The sequence below is a fragment of the Geotrypetes seraphini genome, chromosome 5 (assembly GCF_902459505.1).
Source record: "Geotrypetes seraphini chromosome 5, aGeoSer1.1, whole genome shotgun sequence".
NCBI classification, from domain to species: Eukaryota; Metazoa; Chordata; class Amphibia; order Gymnophiona; family Dermophiidae; genus Geotrypetes; species Geotrypetes seraphini.
In genome coordinates this window covers 194,023,292-194,048,257 of record NC_047088.1, presented here as the reverse complement: position 1 = coordinate 194,048,257, position 24,966 = coordinate 194,023,292, and the positions used below count along the sequence as shown (strand labels likewise).

General features: G+C 43.0%; 1 protein-coding gene across 1 annotated transcript in view; it reads left to right on the top strand.

Annotated features, from left to right (window-relative positions):
• Positions 1-24,966, top strand: part of AGPS (alkylglycerone phosphate synthase) — a 300,029-nt gene that overhangs the window by 151,314 nt on the left and 123,749 nt on the right. The window contains exons 10-11 of the mRNA XM_033946176.1: positions 1,353-1,461; positions 21,779-21,906. Coding sequence (XP_033802067.1) covers positions 1,353-1,461; positions 21,779-21,906 — 237 coding nt within the window. The remainder of the gene's footprint in view (positions 1-1,352; positions 1,462-21,778; positions 21,907-24,966) is intronic.

Below are 24,966 nucleotides of genomic sequence, written 5' to 3'. Positions count from 1 at the left end.
ATGAACAATATGCATTTGAAAAACGTGCTATTTCAAGTTTGTCCTTATATTCTGGTCCTCCATCATCCCCTTGGAAATTCTTGGACTGTTTTATGTACTCATCCTGCTGACCACTCCTGATTCTCACCTACATACTCACCTACATATATACTGCTTCTTTGTATATCTCTTTCTTTTCTTTCCCCTTCCCTATATCTTTATTCTTCTTGTCACTCTCTGATTCCGCTTAGATTTTAAGCGTTGTCTTTATAGTGATGTATATACATTGGATTATTTGTGCATTGTTCTTTATGATCCCTACTTTTCTGATGTTATATTTCTTTTTCTGAAATTTTCAATAAAAATTTTGACCTGAAAAAAAAAAGGCATTTAAGCTCAGAACTCTGGAACAACCTCACATCCCCGCTCAGAATTTCAAGCTCCCTCCAATCCTTCCACAAACACCTGAAAACTTGGCTCTTTTCAAAATCTAACACCTCCCGCTCTTTGGTACCCTGTCTCTCTTTATCGTCCTAGCTCCTTTCCTATAACCCTTCATTGTAGCTCCTTTTCAACCTAACCCTGTAAACCGTGCCGAGCTCTACGCTTGTGGAGATGGTGCGGTATACAAACCTAAGGTTTAGTTTATTTTAGTTTAGTTTAGCTCATAATAAAAATGCAAATGTTCAGCTGTTTCCCTAATTTTTAAAATATTTTTGTTAGTGCTATAACCATTGTAGTTTTGTGTTGTATATCAGTAGACCTCAACCATTGTTCTGTATTACAGCTGTAAAGCACTGATGGCAAATATTGTAGGTAATCTCAAGTCCTGCTTATGTTATCTTTTCTGGTCAAAAACTAGTAGTATCTGTGACTTTACTTTACAAAACTACAATAACACAAATTGTGAAAATTTTGGCAGTGTGCTTTATTGATCATAAAGGAGTTCATCAGTTAACAGCTGGCCACCAGCTTTTTATATGTCTTATCTTTAACTAAAAAGCTACATTGTGAGGACAGTGATAGATGCATCCTGGGTTGAAAGGTTATTTGCTTGATACCTTGTTGGGAGGTCTCACACATCTTAAGATCTACATTATACTTCTGATCTACTTTACACAGATGAGGGAGGGAGGGGGAAGAAATTTTAATAGGCATACTGTAGTTAGTAATAAGGATGAGAAATTTGCTAGTTTTATTTTCTGTAATATTTAGAGTAAGGATTGATTTGCAGTATTGAGTCAGCACCCATACTTGATGTGCTATTCTGTGTGTATACAGCACAAATTATAGTGGCTTTCATTAAGTATTCACATTTATTTTAAACAAGGATATAGATAGATCAATAATATTGTGCATTGTGTGTATTACAGGTTGTTCATATAAAAATGGTAACACCATGTGGTGTAATAGAAAAAAGCTGTCTGAGTCCTCGTATGTCAACTGGGCCCGATATTCATCATTTCATCTTGGGATCTGAAGGTGAAAACCTATCACAGATGCAGTAATTGAGACAAAAATATTTTTCCAATGAAAATCAGCATGTATTTGTGACAGAAAATCTTCAAGATACATCCTTTTATTTAGACCTTTATGTAAAATAGCTGTAAAATATGCATTTTGTATCTTTGAATAATCTTTTCTAGGGAGACTAATGGTCTGGAGTACTATTGTTCTCATCTCTATCTGACACCTACTCTAGTACCGTATTTTCGCGGATATAACGCGCACCCGTGTAAAACGTGCACACGGGTATAGCGCGCAGAAACCACAATATTATGTATAAAAACTTTTGTATACCGCGCTCACGGGTATAACGCGCATGCTGCCCGACTGTCCTTTCGCCCGCCCCGACTCTCCTCTGGCCGCCCCGACTCTCCTTTCGCCCGCCCCGACTCTCCTCTGGCCACCCCGACTCTCCTTTCGCCCTCCCCGACTCTATGTGCGCTGTCCCGACTCTCCGTTTACCCGCCCTGCCCCCCCCCCCGGCAGGACCACTCGCACCCCCACCCCGAAGGACCGCCGACTCCCCGACAATATCGGGCCAGAAGGGAGCCCAAACCCTCCTGGCCACGGCGACCCCCTACCCCCACCCCGCCCGACGCCCGATTCACCCCCCCCCCAGCAGGACCGCTCGCACCCCCACCCCGAACGACCGCTCGCACGCGCTCCCACCCGCACCCGCGATCGGAGCAAGAGGGAGCCCAAGCCCTCTTGCCCGGCCAACTCCCCGACAATATCGGGCCAGGAGGGAGCCCAAACCCTCCTGGCCACGGCGACCCCCTACCCCCACCCCGCACTACATTACGGGCAGGAGGGATCCCAGGCCCTCCTGCCCTCGACGCAAACCCCCCTCCCTCCCTCCCACGACCGCCCCCCCCAAGAACCTCCGACCGCCCCACCAGCCGACCCGCGACCCCCCTGGCCGACCCCCACGACACCCCCACCCCCCTTCCCCATACCTTTGCTAGTTGGCCGGACAGACGGGAGCCAAACCCGCCTGTCCGGCAGGCAGCCAACGACGGAATGAGGCCGGATTGGCCCATCCGTCCCAAAGCTCTGCCTACTGGTGGGGCCTAAGGCGCGTGGGCCAATCAGAATAGGCCCTGGAGCCTTAGGTCCCACCTGGGGGCGCGGCCTGAGGCACATGGTCGGGTTGGGCCCATGTGCCTCAGGCCACGCCCCCAGGTGGGACCTAAGGCTCCAGGGCCTATTCTGATTGGCCCACGCGCCTTAGGCCCCACCAGTAGGCGGAGCTTTGGGACGGATGGGCCAATCCGGCCTCATTCCGTCGTTGGCTGCCTGCCGGACAGGCGGGTTTGGCTCCCGTCTGTCCGGCCAACTAGCAAAGGTACGGGGAAGGGGGGTGGGGGTGTCGTGGGGGTCGGCCAGGGGGGTCGCGGGTCGGCTGGTGGGGCGGTCGGAGGTTCTTGGGGGGGGCGGTCGTTGGAGGGAGGGAGGGGGGGTTGCGTCGAGGGCAGGAGGGCCTGGGATCCCTCCTGCCCGTAATGTAGTGCGGGGTGGGGGTAGGGGGTCGCCGTGGCCAGGAGGGTTTGGGCTCCCTCCTGGCCCGATATTGTCGGGGAGTCGGCCGGGCAAGAGGGCTTGGGCTCCCTCTTGCTCCGATCGCGGGTGCGGGTGGGAGCGCGTGCGAGCGGTCGTTCGGGGTGGGGGTGCAAGCGGTCCTGCTGGGGGGGGGAATCGGGCGTCGGGCGGGGTGGGGGTAGGGGGTCGCCGTGGCCAGGAGGGTTTGGGCTCCCTCCTGGCCCGATATTGTCGGGGAGTCGGCCGGGCAAGAGGGCTTGGGCTCCCTCTTGCTCCGATCGCGGGTGCGGGTGGGAGCGCGTGCGAGCGGTCGTTCGGGGTGGGGGTGCGAGCGGTCCTGCTGGGGGGGGGAATCGGGCGTCGGGCGGGGTGGGAACTATGTAGAAAAACTTTTGTATACCGCGCTCACGCGTATAACGCGCGAGGGGTATGCGCGGTAGGTAAAAACGCGTATAACGCGCGCGTTATATCCGCGAAAATACGGTACTATCCTAATACAAGATAAAGAAAATGAAGTATAACCACAATAGTGATGATCATAATACTTTTTATTCTAATCAAATATGAAGATATGTTAGGAGCAGCATTAGGCAGTGGTGGTATTTTGACATGCTAAGAATCCATAGGTAGGGAACTTGCCAATGAAGCTTCTTTATGGGCCCCTCTTTCTACCTGTCCACAATCACAGGAGTTCTGGAAGTAACACATTTTGCTGCTTTGCACTTCTGACCTTCAATAGTTCCAATGGTGCTACTATTGTAGGTACTGACAAGCACTTGGAGAATCTGTCAGCCATATATGAATCAGAGTGAAGGATAGGGGAGTCTACTCCCTGGAGTTCAATAACACTTCTGACTTGCATGTGGCTTGCCCACATTTGCATCAAATATGACCCTGCTTTTCCACTAACTGGAAGAAAGCATCAACTGTGCCTTAAGAACATAAGAAGTTGCCTCTACTGGGTCAGACCAGCGGTCCATCGCGCAAAGCGGTCCGCTCCCGCGGCGGCCCATCAGGTCTATGACCTGTGAAGTAGTTCCTGACCATTTTTATAACCTACCTCTACTTCTATCTGTACCCCTCAATCCCCTTAACCTTTAGGAACCTATCTAAACCTTCCTTGAACCCCTGTACTGTGTTCTGGCCTTGAACCAGTGTTTAAGGTTTCACAAGGTTAGAGTCTCTTCACCTCAATAGTACTGTTTCATAATGGCAAAAAAATAATAAAAAGGGAAATTTATTAACCAAGGAAGGATAGGGTCCAAAAGCTTGCAAGGTAGCAGGGATCTAGTGTCTTCTTTTACCATCTTGAGGGGGAGTAAAATGGTCCTCACATCAACCAAGTTTTACTTGAAAAGGTACACAAAATAAAAGCAATCTGATTTCTCTGTTTTTAAACTGGTTTTCATATGAAGTGTTCTTTACAAAAAAAAAAAAAAAAAAGGCTTGTGGGGAGCAATTGTATAAAAGGCGCTAAAAGTTAAGTGCCCAGAATCTAGGTGCTAAGCTAGTATTCTGTAATGGCAAATTTGTGCTCCTACCCTAGCTCAAATCCACAGTTAGGTGCCTAAATTTAAGCATAGCCACTTATGCTTGCTTTATGGCATATTCAAATGGATGTGCCTAAATTGATCACACAGATGCCTGAAAGTATTTAATAAAGAACATGTTGAAATAGTTGGAAAACTAGTGACTCGCCCTTTCTCCCCTTCTCCCATGTCCACGTCACCTTTGCAGTTAAAAATTAGAACACTTAGGCAACAAGTTATACAATTGCACCTAAGTAAAGTGTGTACTTGTTGCCATTTCACCCCCATTTTGGCTCTTAACTTCCATTTGAGCAGCAATTGTCTTTTGGTATACTATACAGAATTAGGGGGTAAATAGTTTTTTGCTGAACATTTAGTTTTAAATGATCTCTCTATATTTAAATTTTAGACCTTTGAGCAAGCCCTACCTCTTAAGCAGACAGAATATATATGTATAGTCCCTTTTAGTTGTGTAAAAGCAGCACTTGCACCTGCTGACTTGTACACACTTACACTGAATACCTAAAAAAACTATTGCCTGTAGATAGTGGTTAGACAAGAAGGACTTAAGGTAGTAAGAAAGGAGAAAAGTTCCAGTAGCTAAAGGGCATGTAATGCCTATTGAGGCAGGCTCACATACAACTGGAAGCCAAAGGTACAAGAGGAGGCTTCTCCTGGCAAGAAAAATTATTGGAAAAAGGATCTGAATGAAGAAAATAAGAAGAAACACAAGACTGGCAAGTTAAGTGCAAAACATTGATAAAGACAGCTAAGAAAGAATATGAAGAGAAACTTGCAAAAGAGGCAAACACTCATAGCAATTTTTTTAGGTACATCAAAAGCAGAAAACTTGTGAGGGAATCTGTGGGACCGTTGGATGATCAAGGAGCAAAAGGGGCGCTCAGGGAGGATAAGGTCATAGCGGAAAGACTGAATGAATTCTTTGCTTCGGTCTTTAAGAAAGAAGATGTAAGAGATCTATCTGAACCAGAAATGGTTTTCAAGGGTGATGATGTGGAGGAACTGAAAGAAATCTCGGTGAATATGGAAGATGTACTAAGCCAAATTGACAAGTTAAAAAATGATAAAATCGCCAGGACCAGATGGTATACATCCCAGGGTACTAAAAGAACTCAAACATGAAATTGCTGACCTGCTGTTAGTGATCTTGTAACCTGTCGCTAAAATGGTCTGTAGTACCTGAAGATTGGAGGGTGGCCAATGTTACACCGATTTTTAAAAAGGACTCCAGGGGAGATCCAGGAAATTACAGACCAGCAAGCCTCACTTCAGTGCCGGGCAAAATGGTAGAAACAGTTATAAAAAATAAAATTGTGGAACACGTTGGCAAATATGATTTAATGAGATGGAGTCAGCATGGGTTCAGCCGAGGGAGATCTTGCCTCACCAATTTGCTTGACTTCTTTGAAGGTGTGAATGAACATGTGGATATAGTGCAGGGGTGCCCACGCTTTTTTGGCTTGCGAGCTACTTTTAAAATGACCAAGTCAAAATGATCTACCAACAATAAAAATGCTAAACATATATTTATTTATATATATATATATATATATATATATATATATACCGAGTGTACTTTATATTTTAAATATATATTGTTTACCTTGAATAACAGCATGAAACAGGGCTGGGATGCAGGGTCTAATCCAGTCCTCTGCAGTGGCTTACCTAGCATATGTGACACCCGGGGCCCATCAGTTTTTGACACCCCCCCTCATCTTAAATGAAAAGCATGCTTTTTAGTAACAAACCACATATCGCACAAGAAGGAAAAAGCAACATCTTACATACTGCAGTGAGCAGTAGAACATCAATACACCCATTGTAAAGCTAAATAAGCCAGACTAGTACAGATTGATCTGCACAGTCGGTGCTAACAGAGAACCATCTTTTGTACATACAGAACACAGAAAACACCTTCGCTCAGTATGGAATATATAATCACAAACTACCCCCCCCCTCCTTTTTACAAAATTGTAGCACGTTTTTTAGCACCCTCCATAGCGTACATCTCCTGTAGTATACATGATACTCTGCCTTGTTGCTGTTTCCCAGCTAGGCCACATACTGTTTTGGATTTTCAGCCTCACTTCTTTACTGTGCCATACCTGCCCTGTTCCAGCTAAGTTCCAGTCCTAGCTTCCTCTGACCCCAAACTATCATCTGGATGTTTGCTTATCTGGGCTCCGGTAACTCTGCAGCTGTGACCCAGTGAAGCAATGCAAGTGCAAACTGAAGGCAGGGGGCTCCCATTTGTAGGGAGAACCATCAATGGTTCAGCCTTGCCAGTGACCCATATTATGCAAGGTTCTAATTATGAGCTGGGGATCTGCCAGACCTGAAGCTCTCAAGCATAACCTGATCAGCTAGTATAAAACTAGGCTAGCTACTGCTATAGTGGGAAGGCTGAGCTTCCCTCTCTCTTCTCCTGGTGCCTTTCTTTTTTACAGTTTCTCCTTGTCTCTCTTTCCTCTTCTCTCTCTCTGCTGCTAGTCCCATCTGTTTTCAGGGTAAGGCTTGAGCTTTTCTCTCTGCATTCAGATTCCATTACTGGCAGATCAGGGAGCAATGGGTTATTTTCTAAATCCCAGCACTGGTTAAAAAAAAAAAAAAGCAGGGCAGTGTGATTGCTGTATTGCACACAGCAGGACTAGCAAATATGCAAAACATAATTTATTAAAAACAAATGCTCCATATGGCCACATTTCACTTCACCGGGCTGTAGCCAGGGGTAGGGCAGTGCTTTTTGCTCCTCCCCTTAAGCACTTGGTAGTAAACCCTCCTCGTTTTGGCCTTGTGTGATTTTGTAGGCTGCAGCACTTAAACAGTTTAATAAAGTCACCTTGGCCAGTTTTAAAGTGCTGCAGGCTGCAACCTTCGAACTGACACATGAGATCACAGCAAGCTCCAACTGAAAAACCACACCCGGCCGATGTAAGTTTATTATTATGCTGATATTTTTACAACTGTGGGATCATCCTTCAACCCTGGCTCAGGAGTGAGTTATGTGGTCAGCGAACACCAGTCTCATAGTACTGCAACCTGAAAAACCACACACAGCCAATTAATTTATTTAATTGAACTCCAGCTCCAGTAAGAAAAGTGACACACGGTGCTGTAAACTTAAACATATGGTAGTCTTTGCGGGACCTTGCTGTACCTCCTTGCGGCTGCTCCAACAAGGAAGTGATGTCCGGGGAGGGGTGGAGGGGGAGTTTGGACCGGCAGCCGTGGGGAGGTGCAGAAAGGTCCCACGATAACTCAATTTAAAGTTTACTGCCGCTGCTGCTGGTTCTGGAAAGCAGCAGCGGCAGAGCAGAGAGGGTGGTTCCGGACCCGGTGGGCTGGCTGTACACCCTTTTAGGGCATGCACCCGCGGCGGACCACAACCCCCTTTGTACGCCACTGGTCCTCTGATATCCAATTTGTTTCTAGGAAAGGGACTCGCACTGTGTCCCAAAGCTACTCTTCCCAACCTCGGCTCTTACCACAACAGGTGGTTTTCACAGTCAACAAACGGCCCATAGCTGGAAGTGCTTTCGCCGGTTGCCCAAACATCTGCGCACCTCTTCTGGCTTGCGTAGTAGAGCGCTAAGCTCCATCCCTCGCTGACCTTCTAACCCCGCCCTACCAGCAGTCTGATTGGCCGGCGTTCTCCAAGAGGCGGATTAATTGTACGCCAGTCAGGAGGGGAAAAAAAGTGAATTATGATTGGCTGGTGTTCTCCACAAGGCGGATTAATTGCACGCCGGTCAGGAGGGGAAAAAAAAGAGAAGGGAGACTGCATGCCTCCGCGATCGACCGGTTGATCGTGATCGACATATTGGGCACCCCTGATATAGTGTATCTAGATTTTCAGAAATCTTTTGATAAGGTTCCTCACGAGAGGCTCCTGAGAAAATTAAAGTGTCATGGGATAGGTGGCAAAGTTCAGTTGCAGATTAGGAATTGGTTATCGGATAGAAAACAGAGGGTAGTTAAATGGTCATCTTTCTCAATGTAGAAGAGTAAACAGTGGAGTGCCGCAGGGGTCTGTACTGGGACCGGTCCTATTTAACTTATTTATAAATGATCTGGAAATTGGAACGACGAGTGAGGTGATTAAATTTGCAGATGACACTAAACTGTTCAAAGTTGTTAAAACGCATGTGGATTGTGAAAAATTGCAGGTGGACCTTAGGAAATTGAAACACTGGGCATCCAAATGGCAGATGAAATTTAATGTGGACAAATGCAAAGTCATGCACATTGGGAAGAATAACCTGAATCACAGTTACCAGATGCTACGGTCCTTGGGATTTAGCACCCAAGAAAAGGATCTGGGTATCATCGGAGACAATACGATGAAACCTTCTGCTCAATGTGTGGCGGCGGCCAAAAAAGCTAACAGGATGTTAGGAATTATTGAAAAAGGGATGGTTAACAAGACTAAGAATGTTATAATGCCCCTGTATCGTTCCATGGTGTGACCTCATCTAGAATATTGCGTTCAATTCTAGTCTCCTTATCTCAAGAAAGATATAGTGGCGCTAGAAAAGGTTCAAAGAAGAGCGACCAAGATGATAAAGGAGATGGAACTCCTCTAGTATTAGGAAAGACTAAAATAGTTAGGGCTCTTCAGCTTGGAAAAGAGATGGCTGAGGGGAGATATGATTGAAGTCTAAAAAATCCTGAGTGGAGTTGAACAGGTAAAGTGATCAGTTATTCACTCCGTCAAAAATTACAAAGACTAGGGGACACTTGATGAAGTTACATGGAAATAATTTTAAAACCAATAGGAGGAATTTTTTTTTCATTGAGAGGATAGTTAGGCTCTGGAACACATTGCCAGAGGTTGTGGTAAGAGCGGATAGCGTAGCTGGTTTTAAGAAATGTTTGGACAAGTTCCTGGAGGAAAAGTCCATAGTCTGTTATTGAGAAAGACAATGGGGATGCCACTGCTTGCCCTGTATTGGTAGAACAAAATAAAGTCACCACACTCATCAATATGGTCAGTAAGCTTATTTTCTGCTTAGAACTCTGCTCAGAGACATGAAGGCTGATTGCTCGGCCTCACCTACCAATCATTGCAGTGTTCAAAAAAATTTTTTGATTTTGATTTTTCTATTAGTACGCTAGCCAAAAGGCTATGCTAGAAGTATTAATATTCTCATAAATTTTTATAAATTATACAGAATGACTTAACTTTGAATAGTGACTGGTTCCGACGTGCACGTTTCGTTGCTGCGTCAGGGAACCGACAATACAGCTGAGTTTAAAGCTGGTAGTGAAGTCACATTAGATTGCAAAACTACGTGTCTCAAAAAATGTGTTTCTTCTTGGACGTTTCAAAACCCGTGCTCTTCAACATCTTTATAAACTATCTGGACATAGGTACGATGAGCGAGGTGATTAAATTTGCGGATGATACAAAGTTATTCAGAGTAGTGAAGACGCAGGGGGACTGCGAAGATCTGCAACGTGACATAATCAAGCTCGAGGAATGGGCATCGACATGGCAGATGAGGTTCAATGTGGACAAGTGTAAAGTGATGCATGTTGGTAATAAAAATCTCATGCACGAATACAGGATGTCCACCACCCAGGAAAGGGACTTGGGAGTTCTGATCAACAAATCGATGAAGCCATTGACGCAATGTGCGGCGGCGGTGAAAAGGGCGAATAGAATGCTAGGAATGATAAAGAAGGGGATCACAAACAGATTGGAGAAGATTATCATGCCGCTGTACCGGGCCATGGTGCACCCTCATCTGGAGTACTGCATACAGCACTGGTTCTTGTACATGAAGAAAGGACACGGTACTACTCGAAAGGATCCAGATGACTAAGATGGTTAAGGGATTTGGAGGAGCTGCCGTACAGCGAAAGATTAGAGAAACTGGGCCTCTTCTCCCTCGAACGGAGGAGATTGAGAGGGGACATGATCGAAACATTCAAGGTACTGAAGGGGATAGGCTTAGTAGATAAGGACAGGTTGTTCACCCTCTCCAAGGTAGGGAGAACGAGAGGGCACTCTCTAAAGTTGAAAGGGGATAGATTCCGTACAAACGTAAGGAAGTTCTTCTTCACCCAGAGAGTGGTGGAAAACTGGAACGCTCTTCCGGAGTCTGTCATAGTATAGGGATGTTTCCCTATTTACACCTGAAGGTTAGGCCTCTCTGATATCATCAAGCCTGAACCATTATTTGCAAGAAATCATTCCAGCCTGAACCTAGCAAGAAGAGAAAGAAGAATACATCTTTGCTGTTTCTGCCTGATGCATTCTGGGTATGTACCAGAATTATATTCTAGTCAAGGACAGCCGTCTATGCCTTTATGCTTAGCCTGTGTGAATCTTGGGGGAGGAATTGCTCCTGTGCTGGTCTTATCTAACAAAGGCGCCTCTGTTTCAGATTGTACGAGACTCTAAACAGAAAGGCTATTCATCTAAGTTCTGTTTCTGGATTGGTCTGGAGAGGTCATCTGACGAGATCCAAGTGAAAACGTGCTAATTATAATTTAGTCTGTGTTAGGATGTGGGTGAACTCGCATCTTATCATAGGTGTTCTCCATGCTCTTCTTTTATAATAATTAAGACCTGAGAAGTTACCTCTTGTGATTAGCTCTCTTCCAGGGAGTGAAGGAACAGGACTTTTATCCAGACCTGGTTTTCATATCACATGAAGGAAACTTTTGCTGCCGACATAAGTTACAGCTTCTCTAGTGGCTGACAAACTCTTGTTCCGGTCAGTGCTGAGTAGAAGATGTCTTCCCTTTCACCTGATTTTGTGACAAGGCCTAATTGGACAATAGGGGAAGACAACCTCCAGGGATTCAAGACAAAGTTAGATAAGTTCCTGCTGAACAAGGACACACATTGATATGTCTAGTCTCAGTTAGTGCGCTTATGTTCTTATGTTCATATGTTATCTTCATTGAGTATGGTAATGACATTTTATCTACTTAATCCCTTTATGTGGCATTAAACTTGGAGAAGCTGAAGAAAATAATATAGTGCTTTTAAAAAAAGATTACCTTAAACAGTGTCCTGGGGCATGAGTCCTCATAGCTGTGAAGCTGCATGTACTAACGCAATAAATTACAGTTCTGTTCAGTTTCTTCAAATGCTGTGTGAGTCTCACTCTTTTTAGGAATGCATTGAGGCAATAAGCCTTGTAGCTCCTTGTACGCTGGGTGCAGAAGTAATTTATTTATCTGAAGCAGCTTAGCATTAAGTAATTCTGGTCTTTATAGCCGAGCTGCTCTACGAATTTAACCATTATCTCTTTCTCTCTCTGAGAGATACCACAGAAACAGAGGTTGTAACCTGAGCAGCAGCTTTGGTGATACGATGTTTCCCAGCCATACTGTGGTGCAGAAGTACTTAAACCTGGAAGGAAAAAAAATGAAAGGGCAGAAAAATCCTACCAAAGTAATTCCCTGTTCCTAGTGGTTGGAGAGCCTATAAATCAAAAAGCTCTGCCTTGGGGTGAGTGGGAGGGAATTAAATTAACAACAGAGCCTTTCCTCAACAGCTATTTTTGCCCTATTTTGATCCTTTATTGTTCAGACTATTGGTGCAGGCATTAGTTTTATCTATTTTAGATTATTGTAACATCATCTATTTAGGAGCACCCAAAGAAATTCTAAGGAAATTAAGGATAATTCAGAATACAGCTATTTGATTAAAAAAAAAGAACGACCATATTAGCCCATATTGGCTGCCTTTGGAGGCAAGAATAGTATTCAGATTTTCCTGTATCTGCTTTAAGCTGATATCGGGATTGTCTCCAGCTTACCTATTTTCTCATTTTGTGTTGCATAGACCATCAAGAAAAACTAGGAACATCTACTTATTTGCTTATCCAAAAATTAATGGGTATAGATATAAGACCTTCTTAGATAGGACCCTAGCATTTCAAGCTGGTAGGCAACAATCTTGGTTAGGTAAATGTATTCAGCAAGCTATGTTATCCTATTGCTGTTTTTGGAAATTAATAAAGACCACTTTTTTTTCGATAAGTTCAATACTTAATGAGAGTTTTATTATTGAAATTCTATTTTACAAATATTTGCATTTTTTACTGTATTATTGTATTTCGCTGATTGTCCAGCTCTTTTTAGTGTAAACCGCCTAGAACTTTTTGTTATGGCGGTATAAAAGAATAAAGTTATTATTATTATGTTTATATGCCCTGAAATGCAACCTAAATCATTAATCTAGGCTAAAACTCTGTTTTGTATTAAACCTTAACAGACTCTAAAGGTTACACTATTGCCTGACTGATTTTGCTGAGTTAAAAAAGAAAACTACAAAAATATAACCTACTAAAATCTAAGTTTACCTTTCCAAAGTTTGAATACCACCATATTAGATTCCTAGTGTATGTTGCGTTAGGATAAAAGCTTGTACTAAAAAAACTCATACTGTAATTATGACAAATTGTAACCTGCTAACAGTATATTATATACTAGTATTTTAGCCCGTTACATTAACGGGTGCTAGAATATATGTCTGTCTGTATTTATTTCCGTCTCTCTCTCTCTCTGTCCTGCTGTCTTTCTTTCTGTCTGTCTCTCTCCCTGGCCCCCTTTGTCTGTCTGTCTTTCTTTCTGTCTCTCCCTGTATCTTTCTTCTTTTCTTTCTGTCTCCCTTCCTCCCGATGGTGGTAGAATATATGTCTGTCTTTATTTCTGTCTCTCTCCCTCCCTGGCCTCCTTTGTCTGTCTGTCTTTCTGTCTCTCTCCCTGCCCCTGTGTCTTTCTTCCTATCTCCTTCCCTATTTCCCTGTCCAGCAGCCGCAGCATTCCCTCTCCCTCCATTTACCGTGAGAGGAGCCTGCACGGACCTATCAGCCCGAGCCCCCAGCAGTGTAATTTCCCGGCGGCTCCTCTCACAATCGCCGCCTTCTCCGACGCAGGAGCGGCTCATGAGAGGAGCCACTGCAGCGTCTTTGAAGTTAAAAAAATAAACTTCGGCCTGGCTCTATGCTCGGCCGCCGCAGCCTGCAGCCACCACGGCCTACAGCCGCTGCGGCTGACATTGCCTTCTTCCGCCTGGATATCCGAATGGGACTGCTCTACCTCATCCTCTGTCTTGATAAGGGATTCGGTAACTCTTTCCCTTTGTCTTGTGACCAACAGCAATACCTTACCTAGCATCTCGGCTAAAGGCCCCACTAACCCATTCTATCTCATCTTGTGTAAAGCCTTGCAAGATGGATTCCGCCTTCATTTTGGAGGTTAAGTTCTCTGTAGTTTTTATGAAAGACTTATCATGCCTTTTCTTATTTTCTCTCTCGCCTTAACCGCAGCCGGCAGTGCTGGTGGGGGTGGAAGGTTTTCAAAGGTTCAGCAATGGCGGTGCTGGGGGGGGTTTGAAAAGCCGTCGGTCGTGAAGTATGCCGCCTGCATACTTCATGGCCGACAGCTTTTCACGACTTTAAAAACTTAGCTGCTCCTACTGTTCGCCTTGGCAAGAGAGAGAGATTCACGCGCATGCGCACTACTACCTGAGGTGCCCTACATTTCACGGAAAACGGACAACGCAGTTGGGAGTGCGCATACGCGGCTTAGTCTTTTATTATATTAGATGTTAACCTGTAACCTGGTCGTAGCTCTTTGGGAAAATGGGATGAAAACAAATTAAATAAATAAATACCACATGGTACAATGTGTAAGGCTGTTGAAACCTATAGGGAAAATTGGGGGTGGGGGATCCCTAAAAGTTGAATTTAAGGGTTTCTGACCTTGGAACCCAGGTTCCCCACCTCTAAAACCCTGTTTCCCTGTGATTTTTTTTTTTTTTCTTTCAGGAAAGTCTTCATGGACTGTTTTTGGCAGTGGCCATCTTGAATTTTAAATGATCTTTTTTTCTTTTGCCTCCATCTATTTCAATGCCCCCTTGATTTTGCTCAAAATTGACTGGGATGGACTCCTCAGGCCTTTTTTTACCCCTACATCATGCTGGGTTTGCACTGGGTGGGCAACCAAGGAGCGTCCATGTCCCATGTGTGACAAAGTGCATGGGAGAAGGGTGGGAGCCTTGGGCTCAGATCTCCAGGGCTGGAGATCTGCAGGAGCCATGTTCCCAGGGGAAGATACCCTTTCTAGGACCCTCCAAATCTGTATTAGCCAAGCACAGTCCTGTGGGGTCTGCAAAGCCCAGGAAAACCAGGAGGGGGGTCCCTGCCAGGGTCGGCAAGTCCTCCAGTACAAGGCTTCTGTGAGCCTTATGTGGAATGCTTATTTGAACTGCCCAGGGTCCTCAGTTTCTGTTAGCAGTGCACCAATGGCAGTGGCACAGGGGTTCTCCCCTCTACAGGCACATTGACCAGAAGAGGACACAGACTTGGACCAGGAGGTTTAGTCTGTCATGGACTGGGAGGAAGTCCAATTCATGTCACTTTTATCCCAGGATGAAGTCTCCCTGGCAGAGTCTGCTTCCATGCAGGAGGACAATGATCAAGAGGTGGTGGCGACTCTGGACCTGGGGGAGTATGCTGACTGTTCAGGGCCTCTGCACTTTCGAGTGATATTTTCACCTCGCTGCAAGAGTTAAAACTGTAAGTCCCACCAGCTTCCTTTGCTCAATGATCAATTAGCAGTTCTGTGGCTCCGACCGCGTACATTTATTTATTTATTTATTCAATTTTTTTTAGCCCGGGTTACAAAGTACATCCATAATAATTGAGACAGGACAGAGATGACATAATTTACATAAATTACAATATAGACATGACAATAATTTACAATATAGACATGACAATAAAACATATGCACTAAGTAGCATCTGATGAGAATAGGTAGCATAGGTGTGTTGACTGAGTGGCATTTCTGGGTGAATGACTTTAAGGCGCTGGGTTTGTAAAGAGGAAGGTTTTCACAACCTTCCTGAAGTTCCAGAGTCCATCTAGTGATCTAACAGATGGGGGGATGGTGTGTCAAAGTCTGGGTATGAAATGTGAGTACGAGCGTTTGCGGGCTGTTTCAGATTTGAGGGAGTGGCCAGGAGGTATGGTAAGTCATTTTTCTCCTTGGGACCTCAGTGGTCACTTTGGGAAGTAGATTTGTAGTTTAGTTTTCATGTAGTACGGAATCGTTGCATGGAAAGTTTTGAAAGCGAGGACCAGGGCCTTGAAGGTGCAGCGTTTTTGAATGGGCAGCCAGTGCATGGAAACTAAATTTAAATGAGATTCTCATGGTACTGATTCCTCTTCCTACCAAAGTAGATCCAGATCCAAGCACTCCAGACATATTTCATCATCATCATCGCGGTACCGACATCACAAGAGAAGTCATACTCGATGCTCTCATCATTCTCCTTCATCTAAGAGACAGGCTTCATCTCCTTCGTACATAGAGTCACCTGCTGCACCAGATATTGATTCAGATTTGTCTCAACATTCTGATACTGATAATGAGCCTACCTTGTCAACCCCAGAGTCTTATGGAATTCCCTCAGAGCAATCGCTTCCACCTCCCAGGCATAGATCTCCTCCAGAGGGACTCTCTTTTACCAAGTTCATTAGAACAATGGGAAAGGCTCTACCAATTAAGCTGGAATCTGACCTTGAGCTTAGAGCAGAGCTCTTAGAGGCTTTAGATTTTGATGAGTCTCCGAAGGAGCTTCTTAAATTACCTCTACATAACCTACTTAAAGAAACTCTGTTTAAGAACTGGGAGATACCTCTTTCCACCACTATGGCTCCATGGAAAATTGACTCTCTCTTTAGGATTCAATCTTGCTCTAGTTTTGATAAACCACAGTTATCTCATGAGTCTCTCTTGGTAGAATCCACACTCAAAAAGTCATCTAGCTCCAGAGTGTATGCGACAGCTCCTCCAGGCTGTGAGGGTCGTACCATGGACAAATTTGGGTGATGTTTTTTTTTAATCAAAGCTCCATGTTAACAAATAAAGTTCTTAACTATAACTTTTACATGACATTTTATTTAAAACAACTCCTAAAGAAGTTGACTGATTTTCAACAATATATTCCTTCTGATCACCTGTCGAAATTTCAGGAAACCATATACAACTTATTTCAGACATGAAAGTTTATGGCTAGATCCACTTTTGATGCTTTTTTATGCATAATCCAGGGCATTGGCAATGTCCATAGCCATGAGACGGTTGGCATGGCTTAGGGACTCTGATATGGACATTAACTTACAAGATTGTTTGACGAATATCCCTTGTCTAGGAGAAGAACTCTTTGGTGGCAAAGTTGAGGATGCCACTCAAAGACTTACTTGCAATGAGCAGAGTTGGACCACTCTAACTGGTTTTAAAACTAAATAACAACCCTCTAAGTCACCTCAGAGGTCTACTTCATATACCTATAAGAGGTGTTATCCTGCTGCTGCTGCCTCTTCTGAGCCTCCACCACTAAAGAGGCAAAAGCAACAGAAGGCTCAAGAATCTCAGTCTTCGGCTCCCCAGAAACCAGCCCAGTCTTTTGACCTGCTTTTGAAGGGCATAGTCAACGTCTCCCTGTCTCATCCTCTTCCACGACCTATTGGAGGTCGATTTCTGTTCTATTATCATCGTTGGACTCTCATTACCACAGACACCTGGGTGCTGAGAATCATTTGAGGGGGTTACTCTCTCCATATCAACACCATGCCTCCAGACAACCCTCTGAGAGAGTCCTCTTTCACATCGCAGCAGTCGTCCCTTCTTCTTCAGGAAATTGAAGCTCTACTTCAGCTAAATGCCATAGAAGTAGTACCTTCTTCCCATTACGGTTCTTTCCATCTCTACTCACTCAGAGTTAAGGATCTCTCTTACATCTCAATCTGCAATCTCTGCACCTAACAGCTTGGTACCTTACGACCTGACTTCAGCAGATTTTAATTTTTCTGACCTAGTACAAGCCATTATAGCTGCTTCCAGAAAGCTTACTTCTCAGCACTGCTATTAACTCAAATGAACATTCTTCATTTTGTGGTGCAATCTCCATCACCTGGATCTCTCCACATCTTCTATTTCTTCATTTGTCCAACTCTGGACAAGACCACTTTGATTAGAGTTCAACAATAAAACTCTAGCCATTCATCTGCTTGTTTCCCGGTTTATGAAAGGATTCTTGAACTCAAAACCTCCACTAAAACCGCCTTCAGTTATCTAGGATCTCAATGTAGTTCTCAGCAGTCTGATGAATCCGTCATTTGAATCACTAACATCTACTCATATTAAGTTTCTCACTTGGAAAGTGGTCTTCTTGATCTCTGTCACTTCTGCTCGTTGAGTGAGTGAACTTACTGACATTGGTTTGTGATCCATCATTTACAGTATTTCTTCAGGATAAAATGGTTCTTAGAACTCATACCAAATTCCTTCCAAACGTTGTTACGAAATTTCACTTGAATCAATCCATTGTGCTACCTGTGTTCTTTCCAAAGCCTCATTCTCACCTTGGAGAAACTGATCTTCATATATTGGACTGTAAATATGCCTTGGCTTACTACATACAGAGGACTAAGCCACACAGGTCTTCACCTCAACTGTTCATCTCTTTTGACCCTAACAAATTGGGTTTGCCTGTAACCAAACAAAGTATTTCCACATGGTTAGCGACCTGCATTTTCTTCTGCTATGTTTAGACTGGGCTGCAGCATGAGGGACGTGTCATAGCACTCAAGGTTCGAGCTTTGGCAACATCAGTGGCTTTTCTACGTTCCACTCCCATTTAAGATATTTGCCAAGCAGCTACTTGGTCCTCAATTCACACATTTACATTTCACTACTGTCTAGAATCCGGTTACAGAATTTATTTTCTTCCTGATGGCCAACTGTCCCTCCAACCCATTTAGAAAGCTAGGGAGTCCTACATGTAAGAATATGCTGCTTGCTTGTACTAGGATAAAACACAGTTACTTACCATAACAGGTGTTATCTGGGGACATCAGGCAGATATTCTCACATCCCTCCCACCTCCCTTGGTTGGCTTCTTAGCTTGCTTACGGAAGTGAGGAACCGTGAGTCGATGTCGACTGGGAAGACATTTGCGCGGTGAGGGCAGTCTCAAAACTTCGCAAAAGCGTAAAGTGACGGTACACTTTAGCATTGTCCATACTGGGCTCCATGGATGATGTCACCCGCATGTGAGAATATCTGCCTGCTGTCCTTGGATAACACCTGTAACTGTGCTTTCTTTGTAAATTTTACAGTGAACTATAGTAAATTGACCATATAGCTTTGGTTTTTAGGCTTTTTAAAAAATAATTGATATATACATCAAAGAAAATTTCAATGTATAGGAAAACTGAGTGTTGCCACAAGGATAAAGGAAGAGTCTTAAACATTAAAGTAAATTTAACAATGCAAGAAAACTCCTTAATAGTCCTTATATTTAGAGGGGACAATTCAAATATCAGAAGCCGAGATTCCTCTACAATATAAAGAAAAAGGGAAAAAAGAATATATAATGGTAGTGATTCATCTTTTTAAATACTTAGACCCAGCAAATCGAAATCAATTAGAACTAAACATTGCGACTTCTTTCCCTTCCAGGAAAAATTGTAATTGAGAGGGCTCATAAAAAACATAGGAATTCTGATAAAAAAAGACCATACCATATAATTTTGTTAATAGTTGCTGTGTATGGTGAGAGTGACTCAACTATGTACAGTGGTGCCTCGCATAAAGAACGCCTCGCACAGCGAACGCTGCACACAACGAACTTCATGTCATGATTCATACAACGAACTTCGTTTCACACAACGAAGTTGCCCGAGCTTCCACGATCGCTGCCGATGTATTGCATCCTTCCGCGCAGGCACTGCAGGCAGTCGTTAGTCACTGCGCTTAACGCGTTTCACATAACGAACTTTTCGCATAACAAACTTGCTCCTGGAACGAATTAAGTTTGTTGTGTGAGGCACCACTGTACTTTGCTAGTGGCTGTTGATTATGACTTCTTAGTAGTTTAGAAACACCTGTTGTCTTGCTGGGGGAAGTCTGTGTGTTAATTGTAAAATGCGTTCTTTCAAATCTTTCACATTGACAGTGACATCTAATTGACAGGTAGATTTTCATTTTTGCTTTAAACTAACAGACTGTTTAAGAACAACTCCATCCAAACAACCTCTTCAATCCAGATCAAAGACACACTCATGCACATAAAGGGTTGCAAAGAACCCATGAGCCATACTCACATAATTTTTCCATTTTTTTAAAGTTTCTATTATACAAGGGTCATTTCATAAATAATGCACACTATTTTTTTAGTTTATATGGGTTTTTTTTTAAAGTATTTCTTTACAATCCTTCCATATAGTCTTCTTGCTTTTCAATGACCAAGTCCCAACATCCGGGAAGCTTCATTATTCCATCCAAGGCACCGTTTTGTTCAGTTGCCGAATGGCTCAGGTACTGGCAGAAGAAAACTCTTCCAGGGATGTAAAACGATGTCCACGCATAGGTTGTTTCAACTTTGGAAAAAGGTCAAAGTCTGGTGGACTCATGTCTGGACTGTAAGGAGCATGAGGTAACACTTCCCAGCCGTATTTGCGAAGTTTTTCAGTGACGAGTGGAGAGCTCCATATTCCCTGCGACCAAAAAAATTTCAATCAGCTCAATCAAAAGACAAACAAATGATGATTTTTGCTTATGATCATGAAGGCATCATCATCACAGACAAAGTTCCATGTGGAAGAAATGTCGCAACAGTGTATTATCGTGATTTTTTGCAAAAAATGCGCAGAAAAATGCACAAAACCCAACCTCAGTTGCTCTTGGCTGGGCCACTCATTTTTCATGACAACACTCGCCTGCACATAGGGAATGTCGTCATTGGAAAAACTACGCAAATACGGCTGGGAGGTGTTACCTCATGCTCCTTACAGTCCAGACATGAGTCCACCAGACTTCGACCTTTTTCCAAAGTTGAAACAACCTATGCGTGTATATCGTTTTGCATCTCTGGAAGAGCTTTTTTCCACCAGTACCCGAACCATTTGGCAACTGAACAAAAATGGTGTCTTGGATGGAATAATGAAGCTTCCCACACATTGGGACTCGGTCATTGCAAAGTAGGAAGACTATATTGAAGGATTGTAAAGAAATACTTGAAAAAAAAAACCCCCAAAACATGTAAATTAAAACATAGTGTGCATTATTGATGAAATGACCCTCATATTTGTTTATATGAATTCTGTTTGTCATTGATTGTTTTTCAGCATCAATTGTATTTTCTTCATAGTTGTTTTGCTTTGAGATCCGTGTGGCATGTAATAAGTTTAAAATAATCATTAAACATATTTTGTTGTTCACTGGTATATTATGCTTTATTTAGGAAGCTTTATTAAGTTTTTAAGTTTTATTACGATTTTATATACCGCCTATCAAGGTTATCTAAGCGGTTTTACAATCAGGTACTCAAGTGTTGCCCAGCAATGCAGTAGACCCCTGAGTGGAGGAGTAGCCTAATGATTAGTGCAGTGGGCTGAGAACCTGGGGAACTGGGCCTGATTCCCACTGCAGTTCTTTGTGACACTGGGCAAGTCATTGCCCCATGCACAAAACTTAGTCTGTAAGTCCACAGAAAGGTCGTATATATTAAAGATTAAAGATTAGAATAGTTGCTTGTGGAAAACTTTTGGAGAATAGCCAAGATTGTATTTTGAAGAGAAGTCCTCAATAGTAGAGGGAACTCTTTTTTTTTTTTTTTTTTTTTTTTTTTTAAACCGCAGTGCCATAAAATGCCACTGTACACTTAAATGTATTGAAACGTGCCTTCCTTTCTTGAAACACCCCCCCAAAAAATCCATATGAAATGTAGTTTATTTGTTCTCCCTGCTGCAATCTTGTGGCGTCTTTTGAGTAACTATATATCTTTATTCAGCTTTTATAAATTTAGATTCACTGATTTCAGCTAGTAGCAAATTATTAAATGCTATATTTTCAGTACAGCTTTTTAGAGAAAAGAATGGAATACTGACTGAGGATCATAATAGGTAGTAGTAGTAATATTAATAGCACTAAAAAGTGAAAATGTTGTTAACAAAATGGAGTGAAATAATTCTAGTTATCAAGACAAGTTTTTGCTTTTGTGTGTTGGCTTAAAAGTATGCTTCAGAGTTAACTGAAAAGAGCATTTCTTTTTACAGTCCTCTGAAATTTAGCCTAAAAGCTTTGTTGCTTTTATATTGTCTTTTTGAGTGAGACAGTACTAACAGGCTTATATATGTGTTTGTAAATATATATTTTCTCCTTGAAAGGAACCCTTGGAGTGGTTACCGAAGTTACAATTAAAATACGACCAGTTCCTGAATATCAGAAGTATGGCTCAGTAGTGTTTCCCAACTTCGAGCAAGGTGTGGCTTGTTTAAGGGAAGTAGCAAAACAGGTAAGGCTGGACTATATTTGCAGATTTTGGTTATCTTAACATAATTCTTTAGTGTGACTTAAAAGGAAGTAGTCTGTAGAGCAGGGCTTCCCAAACTGGGGGTTGGGATTAGAGAGTTGCACAGGACCGGAAATCAAATCTGTCCTTGCAAGTATTCCCGCCTGTCCCCATAACCTTCAGAAGTAATTTCATTTAATTAAGCTACTGAAGTATGTTAGAGACTCTGGCAGAGACACATTTACAAAGTATGCATTTTTCCCAATTAACATTTCCAAATAAGCCAAGACACTAGCCCTGGCCAAATTAATAAATTTTGAAATATTAATTGAGAAGAATACATACTTTGTAAAATGGGTCTCTGCTATAGCCTCTAATGTAAATATAAAATATTCTAGCCGATGAGAATACCCAAGATCTGTCAATTGAAGACTTACTCAGAAGGTGACCAAAACTCTATTTTACTAAGCTTGGCAGGCAGCAGCAATATCCTTGAGCCTCAGATGCTGGCACCTTAGTGGCTCAAGGATGCTGTCAGTGACTTCCATGCTTGGTAGAAGGGAGTTCTTGATACCTTTTGGAGGAGGTCTTTAGCTTGCGGTGCTTGGAGATCCCTACCAGCTACAGTAGGGTTCAGGGCCAGTGTTGGACATGCTGGTGCCTAGGACAGAAAATGAAGCCCCCCCCCCCTTTATTATTCATTTGTTTTCCAAATCTCCCCAAAGAGCCCAGAACAGGTTACAGGGGTACACAATATAGGTAAGATAAACAGCACATGATTTGGTAACAATTAATTGCATGTTCCTAGAGTTACAGTAGATGCCTTTTCTCCAAGCTTCCCTACCATTATTATCACACTGACAGACACCAAATTCAGAACAAGGGATTACTAATTAGAAACAAAAATATGTAGACAAAAATTGAACTGGGAACCCAAAGACATTAAACTCAGCAAGTATTTCGACAGTAGAGAAATAGAAATGCATTTCCTTTTCTATTGAACACAATACAAAGACATCTGCTATACACATTCCCTACGCTAACCGTTGTCAATAAATTCAAAATAATTTTTTTTAACCTTTGTTGTCTGGATATTTATTTTTTCATCAACTTGGTTCCAGTGTCTCTTTTTTGCTTTCCTGTCTTCTGCAAATTCTCCTTAAAGCGACTTCTGTCCATTTGCCTTTTATACAATGAAACCTTCCGCCCAATATGCGGCAGCAGCCAAAAAAGCAAACAGGATGCTAGGAATTATTAAAAAGGGATGGTTAACAAGACTAAAATGTTATAATGCCCCTGTATCGCTCCATGGTGCGACCTCATCTAGAGTATTACGTTCAAACTGGTCTCCTTATCTCAAGAAAGTTATAGTGGCACTAGAAAAGGTTCAAAGAAGAGCGACCAAAATGATAAAGGGGATGGAACTCCTTTTAAATGAGGAAAGACTAAAACGGTTAGGGTTCTTCAGCTTGGAAAAGAGATGACTGAGGGGAGATATGATTGAAGTCTACAAAATCCTGAGTGGAGTAGAATAGGTACAAGTGGATGTTTTTCACTCCGTCAAAAATTACAAAGACTAGGGGACACTTGTTGAAGTTACACGGAAATAATTTTAAAACCAACAGGAGGAATTTTTTTTTCATTCAGAGAATAGTTAGGCTCTGGAACGCATTGCCAGAGGTTGTGGTAAGAGCGGATAATGTAGCTGGTTTTAAGAAATGTTTGGACAAGTTCCTGGAGGAAAAGTCCATAGTCTGTTATTGAGAAAGACATTGGGGGAGCCACTGCTTGTCCTGGATTGGTAGCATGGAATGTTGCTACTCCTTGGGTTTTGGCCAGGTACTAGTGACCTGGATTGGCCACCGTTCAGGTCTCTTTGGGTTCAGGTGGCCGAGCTGTCCTGTTTTAGATCCCGGGAGCTTTGGACCTCCTTGGCGTCTCATCCTGATGTCGCAAGATTCATGAAGGGGGCTCTTTGTGTTTGCCCACTGGTTAAGCATCTGTTCCCTTCCTGGAACCTTAACCTGGTATTGTTTAGTCTTACAGAGGCTCCCTATGAGCCTCTGCAGAAGGCTTCCCTCTTGGATTTGATGCTTAAGGCAGATTTTCTGGTCGCCATTAACTTGGCACTTTGTGATTTCGGAGCTGCAGGCTTTGTCTTGTAGGGACCCTTTCCTCCGTATTTCGGAGATGGGGATTTCTCTTTGGACGGTTCCTTCCTCCCTAAAGTGGTTTCTGCTTTTCATATTAATCAGCAAAACAAACAAAAAAACCAACAGGACTTGCAGTAAAAAGACAACAAAGCAAACAAGAACAATACTGCAAGAAAATGTACAGGGTACAGGAATTTATTAAAATAACAAAAACAAAAATCTAAAATCAAAATGCATGAACTGCATAAAAAGTATGTATCCAAAACAACTGGTCCCAATATTCCTGTGGACCAAATCCGACACAGTCTGTGTTAGGAAGAATCATTCCTGCCTCAGGGGTCCCTACTATTGGTACACAGAGTATCAGAAAATCAGAATGAATAAGGTAAACTAAATCGATAATGAACAGGCATAAAACTCTCCTGTACAACGCACTGCGCTCTGTGAGGAAGGAGTGTTTCGGTCCACAGGAATCCAGTCGGGTCCGGTCCACAGGAATATTGGGACCAGTTGTTTTGGATACATACTTTTTATGCAGTTCATGCATTTTGTTTTTATTTTAATAAGTGTTTGTACCCTGTACATTTTCTTGCAGTATCGGTTTTGTTTGTTTCATATTTATCAGGACATCTGTTTTCCTGCCTTTCAACCGACAAGTTCCAAGTCACAGGACTGACTGTTGAATAAATTGGATGTGCGCAGAGTTCTTCTGTGATATTTGGAGGTCCCCAACAAGTTTCATCTTTCTGACCATCTGTTTGTGCTGACTCATTCAGTTAAGCAGGATGCTCCCACTTCCAAGAGCACGATCACCAGATGGATCCAGAGGGCCATTTTGTTGGCCCTACATTCTTTTAGTGAAACAGTCCCCTGTTTCATTTAAGGCACATTCTACCAGGAGTGTGGCTTC